Below are 18973 nucleotides of genomic sequence, written 5' to 3' on the forward strand. Positions count from 1 at the left end.
TGTCATAGATACAGTGTTACAGATACACGTTTATAACGAATTTTTGGATATAATGAAGTTATTTTCGTGGCAGATGTGACTTTGTTATAATGAGGTTTGAGTGTACATATTAATGAGATTTGATTGTATAATGCGCAAGCATTCTTAACGCTGGCCAGTGTTGGTTGATGACGGTCCTCCATTTCACTACTCAGCCAAAGAATGCGCCGCTCCCCTCAATACCTGCCATGTTTCTAATGAGGTGTTCGGCAACTATACACAACCCGATTCTGGAGAGATTACAGAGGAGTTATGGATTCAAGATGTAGCGTTGAAAAGCTACTAAAAAAAATTACAGCATATCCACGGGTGAATGATGAAGAGCTTGGGCGAAGCTCCTGAAGCAATCATGGTCTCGGGATCCGCTTCTCGTTGAGCCCGTTTCGCAGTGGCGTCCTTGGCGCGCACCGTCTCGGGATCCGCCTGGCTGCCGCCAAGCAAGCGCGGCGCCAGGCGGATCTCGAGGCGGTGCGCGCCCGCGAGGCCGCCGCCAAGTGCGCGCGGCGCCAGGCGGCAGCTCCTTGCGCTCGCACCTCGTGATCCTGCCGACGAGCACGAGACACAGCGGCCTTCTGCACCCGGCTCTCCTCGTCGTCCATGGTCCGCCAAGCAGCACGATCCGGCAAGCGCGCGCCTCCACGTACAGCAACGATCAAGGAGAATGAGAGATAACAGGTGCAGCAGCCAATCTGAGAGCAGCGGCACCTATAACGCCATCTAGCGTGCATTCACCCAACCGCCATATTGCACACATCTCTATGGGACAGTGCCATCTAGTATATCGTCACCCAACTGCAGTTTGCATGCATCTCTATGGGACAGCGCCCCCTATTGTATGATAAGGGAACACTACGGGGTATGCCGGATGGATCGACAATCGACAACCGACCAGGTCTCGCTATAAGGAGCTTCGCTTCTAAAAGGGACACGGAAATCGTCCACCGCTGTGCCCTTCACAAAGAGCAAAACACGCAATCCCTTACCTCGTCCTTCTTACGCTCCATGGCTGCAATGAGCTTGCTCATTTCCTTGGTCTTGGCCTGCAGCTCTTCGACGGAGGCCTTGGACTGCTCGACGGTCGCCTTCATCTTCTCCAGCTTTTCCTTCGAGGTCCGACTGAGCTCCTGCACATGAAGGGCGGAAGAGCAAAATTGTGTGCATGCAAATACACGTGTGCCGCGTGAACTTGTGTACCGATGCAAAGATACTTTAAAATTTTCACTCGCAACTGAATTTCTGGTTGTTCTGCCCACTGCTGGGATAGAATTTGAGAGCTAGACCAACATCAGGAAGCAATTTCAATACTTACGGCAAAACTTGTCTTCGTCCCGAGTTTAAAAGCTGTAAGTGGCAAGTGTTAACTTTGACTGCCCGGAACAGCTCTTCACACTTACAGCATGTTACAAATCGTAGCATCTCGATTTTCTGTTCGAGAATCTTCGTAAGGCAGCACAGACAAAAATAATGCTGGTGGCGACGCCGGATTAAAGTTCTCGTAACGGTTCGCAGTGATGTCATGGATTTTAATGGCTGATGTCCATTATTATCAGAGCTTTATTAGCTGAGGCAAAAGAACAAGAAAAAAAGTCTCACGTTTCTGAAGTCATTGGCTAAAAATATATTTATAATCGAAGCTGTATAAATTTATGTATATAGAATTCTACAACAGTTTGCTATTTGATAAATACATGGCATACAGATAAAACCACAGTTGTAACATCACTAAGTAAAGACAGAATCCCTCAATGCACAATTCTTGCCTAAGCAAGAAGCGTGAAGGCTAGGACCTAATTTTCTATATCAGCGGTTCCCGATTCATCAAAACTGAAATTATACTTTGTAATAATGGCAGCTATGCATATCGATGTCTATGTAACTGTCTGCAGCGAGTATTTTAACTTTGCTTTTCTTCTAAAGAAAGAGCGCAGAAAAAGATTCGAAGTGTGACATGTTTCGTGTCACTCCTTGTAGTGTGGTCTGCATGTGTCCGCTTGACCTACTTATTAAAGCCTAAAGTCCGCATTAACGTCACGCTTCTTACGACCACTCTGAGCAACTTTTGAAACAATCACTTCTGTGTCATGAAATGCCACGGTCTTCTTCACTGCCATTTTGCCACTGAGCACAGAGACGAAAATGCTGGCCATGCAACACAGTTGGTGTTGCATGGCCAGCAGTGGGGCATTCATGCCAAATTGATAACACTGGCCAGCCATCGGTGGACCAGGTAAGACAGGCTGTTTCTGATGCCCCTGTTCATCTTTAATGCACAGTACTACGCAGTAAGCCTTCTCTGTGGCTTTACTACAAATATTTTTTGTGCATTAAAAAATTACGCAGCTTCATGAGCAAGGTAACTACGGCAATTTGCAAATCCACTGTGCATTAATAATGTGATTCACATGCAGGTAAGTACGATAAACAAATGGAATTCGCTAGCAAAAATGCCTGCTTGTTGCAGATGCGCAAATAATAACAGACACAGAGTCAAGGGGTGTCTGTGTGCGGACTTGGTTACGTGACGTGCAATAGACACTGACCTCAGTCTTGACATACTGCCACGCGACGTACAACTTTGTCAGGTGATCCAGCTCTCGCGACACCTTGGTGTAGTCCAGGTACGCTTGCCTCTCCTCTTTCAGCTTGTTCAGGGTGGGCGTGATCTCTTCGTTCAGCACCTGAAGCGCCATCGCACAAACGAAACGCGGGGCACAACGTGAAACTTCGCAAAGAGGCATCAAAAATCGCTTCTGGATCGGCAAGTTTCCCGATTTTCTGAACTGCTAGTCTTGATACCGCCAAATTAACTGCTAGTCTTGATAATGTCAAATTAATTTAATTTCTTCTAGTCAGCCCTGATTCACCTACAGTAGTGCTACGGCCTCTGATGGTGGCTTAGAACACAAGTGTGGTGGGATTCGACAACACGGCACCACCCCTGAACGTTGCGAGCATGTTAAGCAATATATATGCTTGTCACAAATGTATGATTAGCGCTGGTGGCTGGTAATAACATCACAGTAACCAGTAATACTATTGCAGCACAGAACAGTAGTGGCCATGAATAGGAAGACAATGAAAACATCAGACTGTTTGCAATTTCTGGCCGACAAAGAGCTCAAGAAAGAGCGATAGATGCTTCGCCAATTGGCAAGGTTGGCTAAGACAAGTGTTTGTTTCATTGATGAAACACAGGAATAATGAGAATAGTGTGACAGGATAAAGTAAGCACTGAGGATCTTGGAGGATTTAAGAAGGCTCGTTACTTTTTTTTGACCCAGTCATAAATTGAGTTGGCACATTCGACTATAGGTCTCACAACAATTTACGCATTCGGGGCTATAGGAATTTGCACTTTGATTCCCCCACCACTCCTAACACGTCAACTTTTGTAAATTTTGCAGAAAGAATAAGAAGGTAATATGGGTTAGAACGCAGTAAATATGGTAACCGTCTGTACCGTCTTCCTGTGTCATCCACGACTACCTCTTATCTGGTGTAATCCAAGCTAACCGTGCATGGCAGCAATGCCATGCTGCCAAGATGCTGCCCCCCACAATCATGGACACACTTGCCAACGTTGGTCAGGCATGAACACTATCAATTTGAAACAGCATGCCAGAGCAGTAAACAAAGAGAAGTACAGCAGAACCCCGCCTGTACGTTCCTCAGTTATACATTTTCCTGAAAATAATTTTTCTGGTGAGCAGTCCCAGCACAGAATCTAAACATTAGAATGCCCTTTTCAATCTTAGTTCCTGCAACGTTCCTGGCACATACACTGAATGGTTGCTGCGCTGGATGCGTACGTCAATGAGTTGGGCTACGTGGACTGCCACAAGGCCATCCAAGTGCCCGAAAAAGGTCTCGCAAGGGCAGAAAAGAAATGGCAGACTTCCATCAAGGACATCTGAAAGCCCTAAACTGATGAACAAATTCTTCTGAGGTAGAACTGAGTGGAATGCCTCCGTTTTATAATTTAGCAGCACGTTTTTCCGATTTTAACCACATGTTTGTGTTATATATTGCCCAGCTACTGCAATTTCGTTCTACTGCAGGTCCCTTGAAAATGTATTAGGGGTTCTACTGTATGATAATAAGAGCAGGCCTTACGCTGTCCAGTTCGGCCAGCTTGGCCTCCTTCTTCTCGATGGTGCGCTGCGCCACTTGCTTCTTGCTCTCGTACATACGTGTGCCAGCCGCTTCTTCAATCATGGCCAAGATCTGCGATAGAACGCGTAGTGATGTTATGCGCTTTCTTCTGACAACTACAACATCACAAATCGATTCTTCAGAAATAAGCAGGCTTGAAGAAGCTTTGCCAAAGAAAAGACGTCTGACAAACAGAGGCACAAAGCTTCGAAGAAAACCCGTACGGATATGAATTCAAAAGCCCCTGCCCTATCGGGAAAATTAGGGCAAGCAAAGCTTGGCATGTGCGTACCTGATCTACTACTATCCTTTCCACCACATTGAACAATGCTCCCTTCTAACAGTTTCCTTCAACCATGCCGGGAATTGGACTGTCATCCACATGCTTAGAAGCGCAACACTTCAGTCGCTACAGGCAACAACTATGGCCATGCGTTCTTATCCAGGCAACAATGAAAGGCGGCACCGTGAAATGGCAAGTCACCTTAATAAAAAATCAGATTGTCGTATTGTAAATGGCTGATCACTGGCACGCCCACAATCGACAGAGCATCAAGGAAAACAGCACGTGCAAATATGCACATGACCGGCGCGCCTTCAAAGGCCTCATTTCTCTGCACTCAAGGGAGCAGGGGTTTTTTTTACGGTCACGCCTGCAATGCCAACGGCACTTGCGAGGCAATACAAGCTTCGCTTGAATAGCTTAGAAGGTCGCGTGGAACAGCCTGACAGTGAATGGGTTCTGATGCATCCTGTTTAACACCGAGAAAATCGCAACAAAAATGACAGTCCCAGTGAAAACGAACCTCGGGCGGCTTCATGTTCAGCACCTTGGTGATGCGGCCCTGCATGATGAGGAAGTGAGGGTTGTTGACGTTGAGCTGCACCGACCCAAACAAGTCCTGCACCCGGTTGCTGGTCGCCGTCACACCATTGATGAGGTACTTGTTCCTGCCACCTACCACCACCTGCGTCATGTCAAACGAGGATCGCTCACAACGGGACACGACACTAACTGCTGCTAGTCACAACAATGTAAGAAATTCTGAATGCTAGAGCGTGCGTTTGTTGATGCAGTCACATCTGATGGCACTGTACAACTCTCGAATACTTTGAGAAATTGTAAAATTTAACCTATTAGCCAGTGACACAATGTCCCATACTTGATCAAATAGAGTTCTCATCACTTCATAAATTTCTATGATTAACTCAAGAGTCGTTGCATTTACTTCGTCTGTTCATGTTCACTACGACCCACTTTGTTATTAAAAGAGGCTTCACTCAATTTTTAACCTCAAAAAACACCTTCTACGAGTGAGTCCTTAAAAACAAAATTGTATAACCAAAGAATGGAAGCTCTAATGGAGTTCTAATGATGTAATGGAATTCACACACTATATTACGGCACCATTCCACAGTTTTTCACAAGTGATGGAGACAAGTGGTAAGTGCGAATTCAAACCCACAGAGGCAAGAAGAAAGAAAATCGAGATGCACACTGACAGGTCACTTTAAACGAATAACTGATAGCATGTGTACAAAAATTAAGCCGCTGAATTAATTATTATACAATGGGGTTTTCCACGTAGCATGCTGTAATGTTTTACGCAACTGTTTTTTCACAAGACCATTATTTCACCAATACTTGCGTGTAGGGGGCGTGCGAATAGTCAAATTTCATCTTGAATAGAATAGTACCAAATAGCAGCCAAAAATTTCAAATATTGAATAGAATATCGAATACAAAAGACTTTATTGAAAATTGAAAGAAAAAAACAAAAGCAATGAAATCTGACCATGTCCTAGAGCACATAACGCGGTGAGTGACTACTACTGAAAGACTACAAATAGTCACGAAGAAACACAAGCTGTTCCGCATGTCCTGTCTTCAGGCTCTCTCGCTGTGATGTTATGTTGTTTCCTGCGGTTGAAAACATGCGTTCACTGCGCACCTCAGTAGCAGGAATGGGAAGGCATCGCAAAGCCATTTTGACAATACATGGATAAAGTGCAGCTCCATGCTCGGCACTGGCAACTGCACAGCGTGAATAAATTTTCACATGTGAAGCCAATCACCACCTGCGGGCCAAAGTCATGGGCCAAAGTCGAGACGTTTTCAGGTGCTTGTAGCATACGCAACCAAACTACACAAGAAGTCCGTGCCTTCGTTTTGGACACGAAGTTGGCAAGGGCTTGGTAGTTTTCTCACGTTCTTTTTTTTCACGTGTGGAAATGACATAATATTCTTTAAAATAAACATGCGCTCGCTTTTAAACCAGGGTATTGGCGAAAGTTTCAACGAAAGGCCTACTGTAACGACGTTAGCGTTAGTTTTAGCCACCCCACTCTAACCAAGTTGCACCATTGGCCTCTGTCGCGATTTGTGCCTTTCGAATCATTAGAAACTTCAAAAACTGGCTATTCGAAAGTTGATTCTAAACTCAAATATTTGCACACCCCAATTTTTATGTGCTAAAGCTATTGAAACAACTGCACAGCTTAGAAACAATCCTTGACAACCATGCGTGATTATCTTCCTAGCTTTCCTCCTTACGAAAAAAAAAAAAAGCAGCAACTGCACTTGGAAGGCAAATCACATTTCCATGTATTACCAGAAAATAACAGTGTCGTCAATTTGACAAAAGCTACAGATTTCCGTTTCACACGAAGCGTAAGAGCAGGAGAAAAGCTTTTTTTTTGTTCATTTAAAAATTGAGCGCACTTTCGTAACGCCGATGCAAAGGACGCGACCTAGTTCCCGGCGGCGCACGAACGACGCGCGTCCTTGATGACGTCACAACAAACTACCGACCAATCAGAGCCTCGCGGAGCGGCAAAAAGAAAACGGTCGAAAAACGCGGACCGTTTCGAAACGGCAATCGCTTTTCCGACGCCGCTCGATACACAAGAAAGCCGCTAAAGTACAGGAACCGCTCCAAGACCTCACTACATGTTCACACACGCGCTAGTGACGAAACGGATGATTCCAGAGTCCGTTTTAACGGTACCACGCTACGTATGGTTTAGTAACGATTGGGATCTTCCCCTTCAGCCGAAATTTCCCGAACTCTGAAGCAGTTTCAGTTTATAAGACACAACCGTAACTTCGCGTCAGAGAAATAAATAACACATAACCCTATTTGAGCCCTATTTGAACGAAAGCTCGAAGTCGAAACCAGAGTTCCGAGAATCCGGTGAAAGGTAAGATGCAGCGACGAATGCCAACCGTTTCGGTACACCCTGACCGGTCCGTACGGATGCGCGTAGCACGGATAATACAGAAATGTACGGAAAGCTACAGCTAATTTTAACGCCACGTACTTGTCTGGTGATGGTGAACTCGTCGTAGTGTTCGTATCCGACGGGCTTCTGGCGCTGGGTCGCGGTTGTCGAAGGTGATGGAAACCGTGGCCTTCGTGATGCCCGCCTGCCCGTTCTTGAACACCAGGTCCTGCAGATTGACGGCACGCACCTGCGACAGGTTGCTGATGCCGAGCACGAAACATATCGAGTCCAGGATGTTGCTTTTGCCACTGCCGTTGAGTCCCGTGATGGCATTGAAGAGCGGGTCGAATCCCTTGATGTCGACCCGCTGTCCGTACGACTTGAAGCCGTCGATGGTGATGCTCTTGATGTGCATCTTGGCGCCTCAGTCTTTTTCTCACGCCTTTCGCCGACACTATTCAAGCATTACGATGAACAAGGCGGGCACTCACGCGCAGTAGTAACCGCCATATTCCGCGCACTTTTGACTTGACTTGAGAGAGCTGCAAAATCTGGCGCCAGAATCGTTGCGCCTTTTGTTAACCTTTTTCCTGAAGTTAGTTGTTACGTGGCGCTGCAATCCAGTTAATAGTTTTAATGTTCAAATAATCTAGAGCTAATAACTGCAAACATACATTATTAAACCAGCACAAAACGTTTAAATGAGAAAAGTTAATCACAAATGTATGAAGTTGCCACGTCCTTGCGTGCTGCGCGCAGTCTGTCGATCCGCAACGTGCCAAATCCACATCCAACGCGAGCCAATTAAACATGGCGTCTGGCGCACTGTCGTGCGCGAATCGCTCCGCTAGCGCGTAGCACAAGCCGGCTCCTCCGTGTCTTCGGCGCGGGTGCGGGGCTTCCGTCGCAGACCGACATCGCCCAAGGTGAAGCGACCACGCAACGGAGCCGCGGACCGGCTACGCCGGGTCCGGTCGGGGCCATGTTCCAGTCGAAGGTTAGTCCTAGCCCGACCCGGAGTAGCATCAAGGAGGCCAACGACCACCTGCAGCTGCTACACGTCAAGGTGGCCGAACTCGAGCGCACCGTGCAAGAGCAGGCCGAGGCGCTCATCAAGAAGGACGAGGCGATGCAGACGCGCATACGGGACGTCGGAGACGCCAAGGACGCGCGCATAGCCGAGCTGGAGGCGCAGTTGACGGTTGCCGAAGAGCGGCTACGCAAGCAGGAGGAGCAGCTCCGCGATCGGGACATGCAGCTCGAGTTGTTATCGCACCGCTACGCGCTCGTAGACGAAGTGGCCGCGTACACGCCCGTCGTGGAGAAGCTGCTGGCGGCCATGCGCCGGCTGCCGGCGAAGACGCCGAGTCGCCAGGCGCCGCGATCGCGCGCCAACTCGAGGGGAAACCTGACGGTGGCTCCTCGCAAGAGTTCCACGCCCGGCACGCCCAACCACGACGGCGTCGGCAACAGCGTGCTCGTAGACGGCCACGCGCTCTCAGAACTGCGCATCGGTCGCAGTTTTAGCATCAACAGTAACTTTTCGGCCTCCGAAGACGAAGCCGACGTGGTGGGCGCGATGCTGTGACGAAGGACGGCTCAAGCGCGACCGCGCTTGCTGTCGTCTGCTACGGAGGAGTGTTTCGCGCGTACTTCGCCTTCTTCGAGGTAGTAGTCTGGAAATGAGGTGTTAAAGGGGCACTAAAGTGAAACGGTAAATCGGTTTAGATTGATAAGTTGTACTCTGACAACTCTAACGTCGTTATTTTCACCATCACAAGTTCATTGACAGAGGAGAAAATCAAGATCAAACTTTCGTTTTTAAACTTCGCGCCGAAATCTCCGCGACTGACGTCACGGATTTCAAAGGGTTTCTTTCGTATTTTTGCGACATTAGCTCAACGAAACTTACTGAAAAATTGGTACGTTAAGTCCCCCTCAGAGGACAGTGTACTTCATTTTTACTGATTAGGAACTACGTAGGAGCTGGCAGACGCCGTCAAAATTTGTGACGTCACGGCGCTTAGTGCGGGAATATCAAGGTGGTGTCGCCACCACTCGCATTTTCTTTTGCGCGTTTTCTCGCTTACCAAGCGCCTCCTCGCGGCAAGCGTGGTGATTTTGGAGTGAAAAGAATTTCCTCATATGAGAAAATTTTTTTCTCTCTTTAGTGTCCCTTTAAGTTTCATGAGATCATGTTGGTTCGTGTGCTTCCGGGGCGTTCTTCATTTGGAAGCACCAATTTTAGCCTAAATGCATTGCGTCATTTTTGAAACTCGGGTACCCGAGCGCGGCTCTATGCCTTTTTCACGAAGAGGGCGAAAAGAAACGATGGAACGGGGTTGGGGAATAAGCGTTTGGAGGGAAGCCTAAGAAAGTAACGTATAAGCACGGCAAAAACTTGTGGCCTGAATGCGCGCGCAGCAAACAGAAGTCTGCTGTAAATATCATAGCCTGCTTCTAAAGCAACGCTGCCTTAAAAGCTTGTTAAAAATAGCTTCCTGCAAATGTAAGTAATCCTATGCTTCCGCGCACTTGCTGTTATTCGATTTGTAAGCGATCTATTCGTTCCCGTTACATTCACTTACGCATTGAAGGTGACTAGAAATACACGAGGCTGTGCACGACTGCTGGGATCTTGTAAAGACGTCTTTACATTGATAGACGTCAATGCTTCGTCACTTTTGCAGAGCGCGCTACTTTTATTATTCTTATGGGAACGTAACTTAGTTATCTTACGAGATCACCTTCTCAAGACGGTTGTCATGAAGGAGGACTTCAGCATCGAATGTGACTGTAGTATCTTGCAAACTCACTCTTCCGCGAAAGGCCTTGTGGAAACTTTCCAATGGTGATAACTCAATGATCTTGTCTCATATGTGCAATGCAAGCTACTGCGATTTCACAGTGTTCTTCAATGCTTACATGTCTCTTGGCTGTTGCAGTTGTTCCTCTTGTACCTAATAAGAATCTCAACTTGTTCTCCTCGACCCGAGAGTGTGGCACATGTAGTCATGTGTGCTTTTCAAAGTCCCAACCCTTAACTTATTTTGCATAACTTATAATTTAGTTTATAGTATATATTTTGGAATGTTTTGGACACTTTTTTGTCGTATGCGGATGTTACCAGTTTTACAGTATTAATGTGTCACTCGAACCCCCACAAATGCCTGTATGCTGTGTGTGTTGTACATACGAAGAATCGTGGTGTAGTGCCGTAAATTTTGTTTTTTCAATGGTCTTTTAGAGTTTAAGCATGCCTTAGCACAAGCTTCCAAGCAGACATGTGTAGATGATGGCAAAAAATGCACTTCAACAGTTGTCGTAGTGGAAAGCCAGCCTATGCTTTCTGCTGTCGCTGCAATTCTTTATTTCACATCTGCACTTATGGTTACAAGATTTTTCACAATCTTTTCAAGAAGTGAAAATTCCAAAGTAGTTCTTAAAGCCCACTGTAAATGTGTGTTTTATGGTCTATAACACTGTCAGCATTGACGATGCCTTTAAAAATTAGTGGTTTATAAGTGCACCAGTATGTTCTTAAAAGCGGCAAGTACAAACTGTGGCTGTGGTGGCAATGTTTCAATTGAGACGTTACACATTTAAAAAAATGTTCATTAATCTAAAGCTTTGGCAAAGCATTTCTGCGGAAGCCGAGAAAGTGGGGGGGAGGTTTATAGAAAGGAAAGAAATTGTCATTTTCTCGTTTGTGGCATGAAGCTGCCAGGTAAATTTATATGGATTTCACACTAAGAAAGCATCCAAGTCGGTGAAAAATTTGTTCTGGTCCCAGAGTGAAATGTGGGACCAGCACCATTCTGGGGTAATCGCTCTGTCACCTGAGATAACCAGGAGGCTGGCCGATTGCTTCCGCAAGGGTGCATCGAACTGGCCCCATTTATTACGGCAAAAGGTGAAACGCCCTCAATGTAAAACCCAGAGTGGGGTAGGAAAAGCCACGTGACCACCCACACACATTGAGGTGCGCTAGCTGAACGTTCACTTTCTCTTTGTGGTGTTCGCGTGACTAAAAAATTTTTAAAAGTTCCCGTTTGCTTTGTATAAAGTGTGCGGTAAAATTGTCGCACTGGATTACTTTTGCCTTCAAGTTGTCTTAGGTCTCGAGGGACCCTGCGAGTTTTTTGCCCTATTGACATGAATTGATTGACATTAACATTTCAGAGCACACAGGTGCACTAGTTCAAATGCTGTACCCTGACTGATTTTTCATTCGTGAGAAAGGTCTTTGAAATCAGTACGGATTTCTGGCGTAGCTTCGTGTTACGAAAAAGTGAATAACAATTTCTCCATCTTCATTGTCTAAACACTTCGCTGTGGTGTCTGTCACGAGGTAATTAGGTTTGAAGTCACCATTATTTATAGCCACAGTTGATAAAAAATGTTGCTCAATATGTTAGTTGCAAGACTGTTGCCTGCAGCAAAATTTCTTTTTGCTCATCTTCAAAAGAAAGCACCAAGCGTGACTATAGAACATGAACTGGCACTGCAAAGAATGTCTCAGTGAAGGAAGCATATGTGTTCATCAACCTTTTTATATTCAATGCATCTGCAAACCTGCCAGCCCTGCTGAGCTTTCCGTCTAGTTTCTGAACTTGAGGCTCGTGTAATGATCACTTTGGAAGATTGGTTCAGTGGAGACGAGAAATATGCATGCTGACAGTTCAAGAGCTGAGAGCAGACTGTCATTTATTTGCACGTAAAAACAGGTTGCATACCATCTTTCCAGATCTCGGTGCTCTAGATGTCCGGTCGTGTGTGACAACATCGACGATGTGTGCCATAGTTATTTCAATGCTCAGACACAAATTGTGTGCATACAATTTGCAGTGGTCAACTCTTGAGGGAGGGCATTGGCTTGGCGCATGCCCATTACCCATCTAGGTCACCGTCTAATAACAGCGCTAGAGACAAGTGTCTCCAGAACTTGCGATCGACCGCAATTCGGTAGAGAAGGTAGTGTTGCACAGTGCTTGATGAATTGCAGGCAAAGGCAGCCACACTAAACTGACGTTAGTGTCAGAACATTTGCTGCATTAGATGTAACACTGTTGTATTCCGAAATCAATGTGCTCGGCTGCATTGAAAAGCAGGCGTGCCGAGTGTTAACAGTAGCCTCGTGATGCAGGTCAGGAGTTTTTATATGAGAAAAACCAATGACACAAATGTCAGGATAAATTATTATTCAATGCAATTCATTCTGTCAGTGAGTGATGTTACGTTTTATTGCCTTGCTGACTCAGACTTTCCATGTTAATTGTTTTCTGGCTGTTGCATAGTGAGCATCGAGAACATGTAGGTCATATTTGAATTTGTTCGGTGCGAGAGAACCATGCAATTTCGAACTACACAACACGATCGGCAAAGGGGCTGTCAGTAAATTATCATCTGTGCATGGCAGTTCTGGTTTCAACTGTTCCGAATGTCGGTTTTCTTCGCTACTGTCAGTGTAATGCAACTTTCTTGAAAATTATTTATTGCTCTTTTGCTTTCCTGCAAGGACAAGCAAGTAAATGCTATGAGAATGGGAACATTCCTCGAACAAGCAGCTTCAAGGGAAAAAAAAAGAAATTGGGAAGAGGGTTCCTCGTGTGTTGGCGAGACCATCCACAACATATCAAAATTAGCTGTAAGCTAATGCGGTCACCCCTCGATGTTTTGTGTTTTCATATATTTAAGTTCCAGTCGATTCACTGCTTTTTGAAATGCACTTTGTCGCTTCCTATTTTAATTAACTCTTTTGTTATTGCCTCACAGAGTGGACCAGTGTGGCCAAAAATGATTGATGCGGCAAAGCAAACTTTGGCCTGTGTTTGAAGCTGACGGGGTGTCAGTGTTCATTATTGTAAAGCAAGCTTTCCTGCAATGCAGTTGGCCCAACTAATGGCGGCTAGTCACTTCTGCAAACAGCGTGTTCAAGCACAGTTTGCTAGCGCTATGATGCAGAAAATGTAGACTCGGCTGTCTTGATATAAACATGCATAATGGACAAGCATTGATGAGTAACGCGATTGATGATTGCATTGATGAGTAACGCGGGAGACGAATTACCGCTCATGATTACTGAACTGGATACGGAAAGTAGAAGAGTAGGTCTGAAAATTAATATGCATAAAACTAAAGTAATGTGGAACAATCTTGGCAGAGAACAGCGCTTTGCGATAGGTGGCGAGACGCTGGAAGTTGTAAAGGAGTACGTTTACTTAGGACAGGCAGTAACCGCGGAGCCGAACCATGAGAGTGAAATAACTAGAAGAATAAGGATGGGATGGGGCTCATTCGGCAAGCACTATCAAATCATGAATGGTAGTCTACCCCTATCTCTCAAGAGGAAGGTATATAACAGCTGCATCTTACCGGTACTTACCTACGGAGCAGAAACCTGGAGACTTACAAAGAGGGTTCAACTTAAATTAAGGACGACGCAGCGAGCGATGGAAAGGAAAATGATAGGTGTAACCTTAAGAGACAGCAAGAGAGCAGAGTGGGTCAGGGAACAAACGGGGGTTAAGGATATCATAGTTGAAATTAAGAAGAAGAAATGGATATGGGCCGGCCACGTAGCACGTCGGCAGGATAACCGGTGGTCATTAAGGGTAACTGACTGGATTCCAAGAGAGGGCAAACGCAAAACAGAAAATTAGGTGGGTAGATGAGATTAAGAAGTTTGTAGGTATAAAGTAGCAACAGAAAGCACAGGACCGGGTTGATTGGCGGAACATGGGAGAGGCCTTTGCCCTGCAGTGGGCGTAGACAGGCTGATGATGATGATGAATGGACAAGCCCCAGCACATACAGCTGGGACCTCCTCTCCACTTCAAGCACAACAGGTGCTGCCATTAGTTGGGCGAATGTGCAGAGCAGGGGAGCGCACTTGCGGATTATGAAAGGTAGTCAAAACACATGTATGGTTGTATGCTGGAATTGCCAGAGTTGCCAAGATTTGCAACTTCGCACCACAGTTGTTTTTGCTGGTGCCCACCCTTCTGCTACAATAATTACATCTTTATTCCTTGGCCACATTAAATATAAGGTATCGTAGCAGCATGCGCTCCAAATCTCATAGGATTTCGCATAAGCAGTCGTGTTTCATACCATGATTCCAGCTACAAACCATATGCCTGTCATCTGCAATGTTCAAATGTAATGCCATTATACTATATGAACTTTCGTTTCGTATTGTTGTTGAGTAATGGATAGTGTGGGTTCCTGTGGCTATCATTCAGGCCTCGTTTGGTTGCTCGACTGTCTTTTCCATCTGCTGCTATTTTGGTTCTTTTCAAGTACTCTTGAGAAACTCGCAGCTGCTTGCTGACCTGGCAACCCTGGTGGGTGACAGCCACAGTGAGTTGTTTGCGTATTTGAAATGATCATACTTTGGATACATGTGTGTGGGGTCAGTCACATGCTCTCGTGTATTGTTTCGTCTACAAAATATTTGTCGAATAACAGGTACTTCTGTCATGGGTGCTTCCTACAATTTTTACTTAGCTAACACAAGCCAGTTGTGTATTTGATCGTAAAGGTTGCATAGCCTACTAGAGGCATAAAAAGTCATGCACACGATGCTCATGACAGATGCAAGCCGCTAAAACAGTGTAGTTTAGTGTTCTGCCAACTTCTATGACATATTTAACATGCGCAAGAAGCAGGCAGTTATGTGCCACACTGCATCAACAGATGTGCTAGCGGGCACATTTGGTGTGGTATTGTCAGGTGTGGCAAAGATGATGTGTTGCATGAATGACTCGGCATTATTCTCCTGTCGAGCACAGGAGTACATTGCCGTTTACAATTTCTGAACAAATTCAATGGTGTCACTATCGGGATACATGAAAGTGAAAAGCACCCAAGACGTTGAGCTTAGAGATTGTGCTTGTACTAAGATGAAATTAATATATATATTTCTTTGTTGCTTTCTTTTGTCTGCACGTGAGAACTTCTTGAGGCAGCTCGTCGATATGCAGCTCTTCTGACCACTGTACAAAGATTGCTGTTTTCAGCCAAAACTGTTCACACAAGTTTCGTGTCTTGGCTTTCTGCACAAAGTCATCTAGTCTCAAAGACACAACGAGATGTGTCGCGCGTCTTGAATTGCTTTGTGTCGTAAGCTCCTTTCAGTGCCCAAATGCATCATACAAGAATTGAAATGGCCTTTGCTTTTTTTTTATCTTACATTTCTTGTGAGCGTCTTGTGTGTTAGTGCGTCATGAGATGTAATATGTGATACGGCTGTGGGTATGCCCGGTGTGTGGAGCAAGGACTTTTTTCACTGCTCCAACTGCGTTGTGAGGACATGGTCTGATCTCTGACGAATGTGCTCGTACCTCTTTCAAGAGTGACAATAAAGGTGTAACAAAGGCATGGTTGCTGAGAACCACAACTACTTTTTTGTCTTAAGCTTCACTAACACACACTGCTGCGTATCTTGAGTTCCGCCATTTTAATTGCACGCGAGAGGGAAAGGAAAGAAGAAGGCGGGCAGCTTTGGCATGCCGAGTGGTGTTGTATGTAGAAAATGTATGATGTATGTATGTATGTTGTGTGCGGACACGTTTCCATTGTAAAACGATAGTCCCCGGAATGGCAGCGTTTGTTTTTGTTGCGATAGCACTAATATGGACACTCGAGGTGCATTTTTTGCCGTCGCCCTCATGTTCCGTACAAAGTCCAAATAGATAACATCGCCCCGCGCATTGTACGTTCTATGTGCGAGCGAGCGAAAGCTTCCAAAGGTTGCAGATGGGCGCGGCTCAAGCAGCGATTAAACGCGCCGGCCGGCTCGGTCGGGCGAAGGAGCATGAAGGGGTACAGGTGGAGGGCTGCGTCGCGTGGGCAGCAACTGCGAACTTTGATCAAAAGGGCGTGGTTGCGCACGTTATCTCGACTGAGATCAGTAGGCGGCTCATAACCTTGTATCAGTGGCGTAGCCAGGGGGCAGCACACCGAGCCCGTGGCCCGCCCCCCACTCGAAATTATTTTTACCATGGCATACATGGCAGAAAATGACACTCGACCACATCTACCTGCCCGGCCCCCACTTCAGATCAAGGAGGTGTCCCCCCCCCCCCCTCCCGAAAAAAAATTCTGCCTACGCCCCTGCCTTTTATGGTCTACTCTCACTGCTTACTTCGTATTGAAGCGACAGACAGCACGAAAACCGCTTCGCTCCCTAGAGCGGCCGTATTCTCTTACGCCAGCGTTTTGTAGAGCTATGCCAGGTCAGATCCTAGTGAAGTTAGCTGCTTGCCTTACTTCATCTCAATTTGTTCTTCGCACTTGCGCCGAAACCTTTTTTTATGGGTAGTTCCGTAGGAGAAGAAAGACCGATGGCCGGACGCGACGTCATGCTGTTCCGTGTCGAGCTATGTCGGACAACGATGTACTAAACTGGTGTGTAACGGAAGCCTGCCGGAGACTTCGCGGAAAAACAGCTTCTCCGGTCAAATGGAGCAATACACGTATGCCTGATAGTCGCGCGCAGTGTTGTTCTTGAGGGGGGGGGGGGGGCGAAGTCTCGCCGCAGCCTCCCGCCGCCCTCTTTCCGAACCCCTCGCGCTGAGGAGTTAGAGGTATTTACAAGGTATTAGAGGTATTAGGGGTATTTACAGTGTTGCTGTATTAAGGTATTAGAGGTATTTACAAGGTATTAGAGGTATTAGGGGTATTTACAGTGTTGCTGTATTAAGGGCGAGACAGACGGTACGATTTTTCATGCGATTCGGCGTCCGACACGGCGGAGGGGAAACCGGAATGGTGACCTTTCATAGCATCCTACAGCCACCATTCCCTCTCCCCCACCGCCGCGTCGGCCGTCGGATCGCATGGAAAATCAGACCGTCTGTCCCCCGCTTTAAGGTATTAGAAGTATTTACAAGGTATTAGGGGTATTTACAGTGTTGCTGTATTAAGGTATTAGAGGTATTTACAGTGTTGCTATATTTTAACAGCGAAGCTGTTTGCGCTTGCCAGAACTCCGGGCGGCATTGGCATGATCTCGGGTGGGCATGCGTCACTGAAGGCGCCAAGCACCTCCTTGCATAGCATATCCATGCACAGCACAGTATAGCATGGTGGTGCGAAAGCGAAGTGGGGGTGAGGAGGAAGGGAGAGGGCAAAGCATTCCATATTCTCGTATGGTATAGTACAGAAAGCTAGGGTTGGTGGGGGAAGGCAAGTGAGCAGGAGGGGAAGGCCACCAGCTCCGCTCTTTCCTCAGTCTTCGCACCACCAGCGTGGAGCTGCCCAAATATCTTTCTTTTTTTTCGCTTCGTACGTTTTCAGAAATTTATTCCACCTCTATCTCCATCTCATCTTTCTACTTTCAAATTCTATAGTCATTTATATTACATTTCTTTTTTAATTAAATATCTTCTTCCATTTAATAGAACATCAAGGTAGCTTCGCACTAGGGGTGCCAAGTCTGGAGGAAGGCCGGAGCAGGGCGGCCTTTTTTGTATTCTTTCTTTCTCGCTCTTTCTTTGTCTTTCTTCCCTGTCTCTCTCTCTCTCCCTATTTATCGCTTCCTCTTTCTTTCTATCTCTTTCTTTGTTTCTCTCTCTTTGTCTTGCTCTATTGTTTTTATCTCTTCTTCGTGTCACTTTCTCTGTCTTTATCTTTTTATGTTTTCATTCCCTTTATTTCTCTCTACTTCTCTCTTCTGTCTCTCTCTCTCTCTCTCCTTGTTCTCTTTCTGTCTTGCTCACTGTTTTTTCTATCTCTTTTTCGTGTCTCTATCTTTCTATCTCTTTCTCCCTCTTTCTATGTCTTCCTAAATTTTTATGTCTTTATTCCCTTTATCTCTGTCTATTTTTCTCTCTTTCTTTCTATCGCTTTCTTATTCTTCCTCTCTCTCTCTCTCCTTCTCTCTTTCTTTAGCTCTCTCTATTTTCTCTTTCCATCACTTTCTTTCTCTCTCTTTCACGTGCTGCACTTCGCCGAGCAGAGTTTTCGTTTAACGCTCGCACCTTCTGTACACGGTATTGGGGCTCGTCCCATTACTCTGGCGCATACCCACCTGAGGAGTTTTTCACGATCTGCCCCATACATTGACTTATAGGGAGGGGGGCGCCACGATGAACCTTCCCACTCCCTCCCCTGAAGGGGAACCCTGCGCATGTCTATGATGATGATGATAGCTCTTTTACGACGAAGCACAAGTTACCGACACGTACCTTAAACAGCCTCGCGGTTAAAACTACACATTTCATGTAGATTGGGTGTGTTCCACTGGCTTCTAGGCTCTACGTCTGCGTCCGAGTTGGAGATATCGCCATAATATTGTTTTCAGTGCGCGCTGATTGGCTGGTTGAGGAAAAGTGGACAAGCACTCGATTCATTCATTGGGATATGCGAGATTCTACGTCACGCAAAGCGACACTTAGAATACGGCTCTTGCGGTGTGGGTATAGGCCAATGCTTAGCATAGCGCCATCACTATCGTCAGCGATCACGAGCGCACGCAGCACGCGTGTACCCGCGAGAACCCGCCGCCCACCTCTGCCAGTTCCCATCTTTCCTCGCGAAAGGACCCCAAGAA

At 46.2% G+C, this 18973-nt stretch overlaps 2 protein-coding genes across 2 annotated transcripts in view; one reads left to right on the plus strand and one right to left on the minus strand.

The window, feature by feature from the left end:
* LOC119405155 (structural maintenance of chromosomes protein 2-like) overlaps positions 1 to 7946 on the minus strand; it is a 44442-nt gene extending 36496 nt beyond the window's left edge. Inside the window, 6 exon segments of the mRNA XM_037671959.2 lie at positions 1023 to 1163; positions 2580 to 2717; positions 4153 to 4263; positions 4998 to 5159; positions 7513 to 7569; positions 7571 to 7946. Of these exon segments, the coding sequence (XP_037527887.1) occupies positions 1023 to 1163; positions 2580 to 2717; positions 4153 to 4263; positions 4998 to 5159; positions 7513 to 7569; positions 7571 to 7831 (870 nt within the window). The 5' untranslated portion in view covers positions 7832 to 7946.
* Positions 7947 to 8398: 452 nt separating this feature from the next.
* Positions 8399 to 9004, plus strand: LOC119405532 (vimentin-type intermediate filament-associated coiled-coil protein-like). The gene has a single exon (XM_037672367.1). It carries the CDS (start codon positions 8399 to 8401, stop codon positions 9002 to 9004), a length of 606 nt encoding a protein of 201 aa, XP_037528295.1.
* The last annotated feature ends 9969 nt before the right edge of the window (positions 9005 to 18973 follow it).

This window comes from Rhipicephalus sanguineus, chromosome 9 (genome assembly GCF_013339695.2).
Source record: "Rhipicephalus sanguineus isolate Rsan-2018 chromosome 9, BIME_Rsan_1.4, whole genome shotgun sequence".
Classification (NCBI taxonomy): domain Eukaryota; kingdom Metazoa; phylum Arthropoda; class Arachnida; order Ixodida; family Ixodidae; genus Rhipicephalus; species Rhipicephalus sanguineus.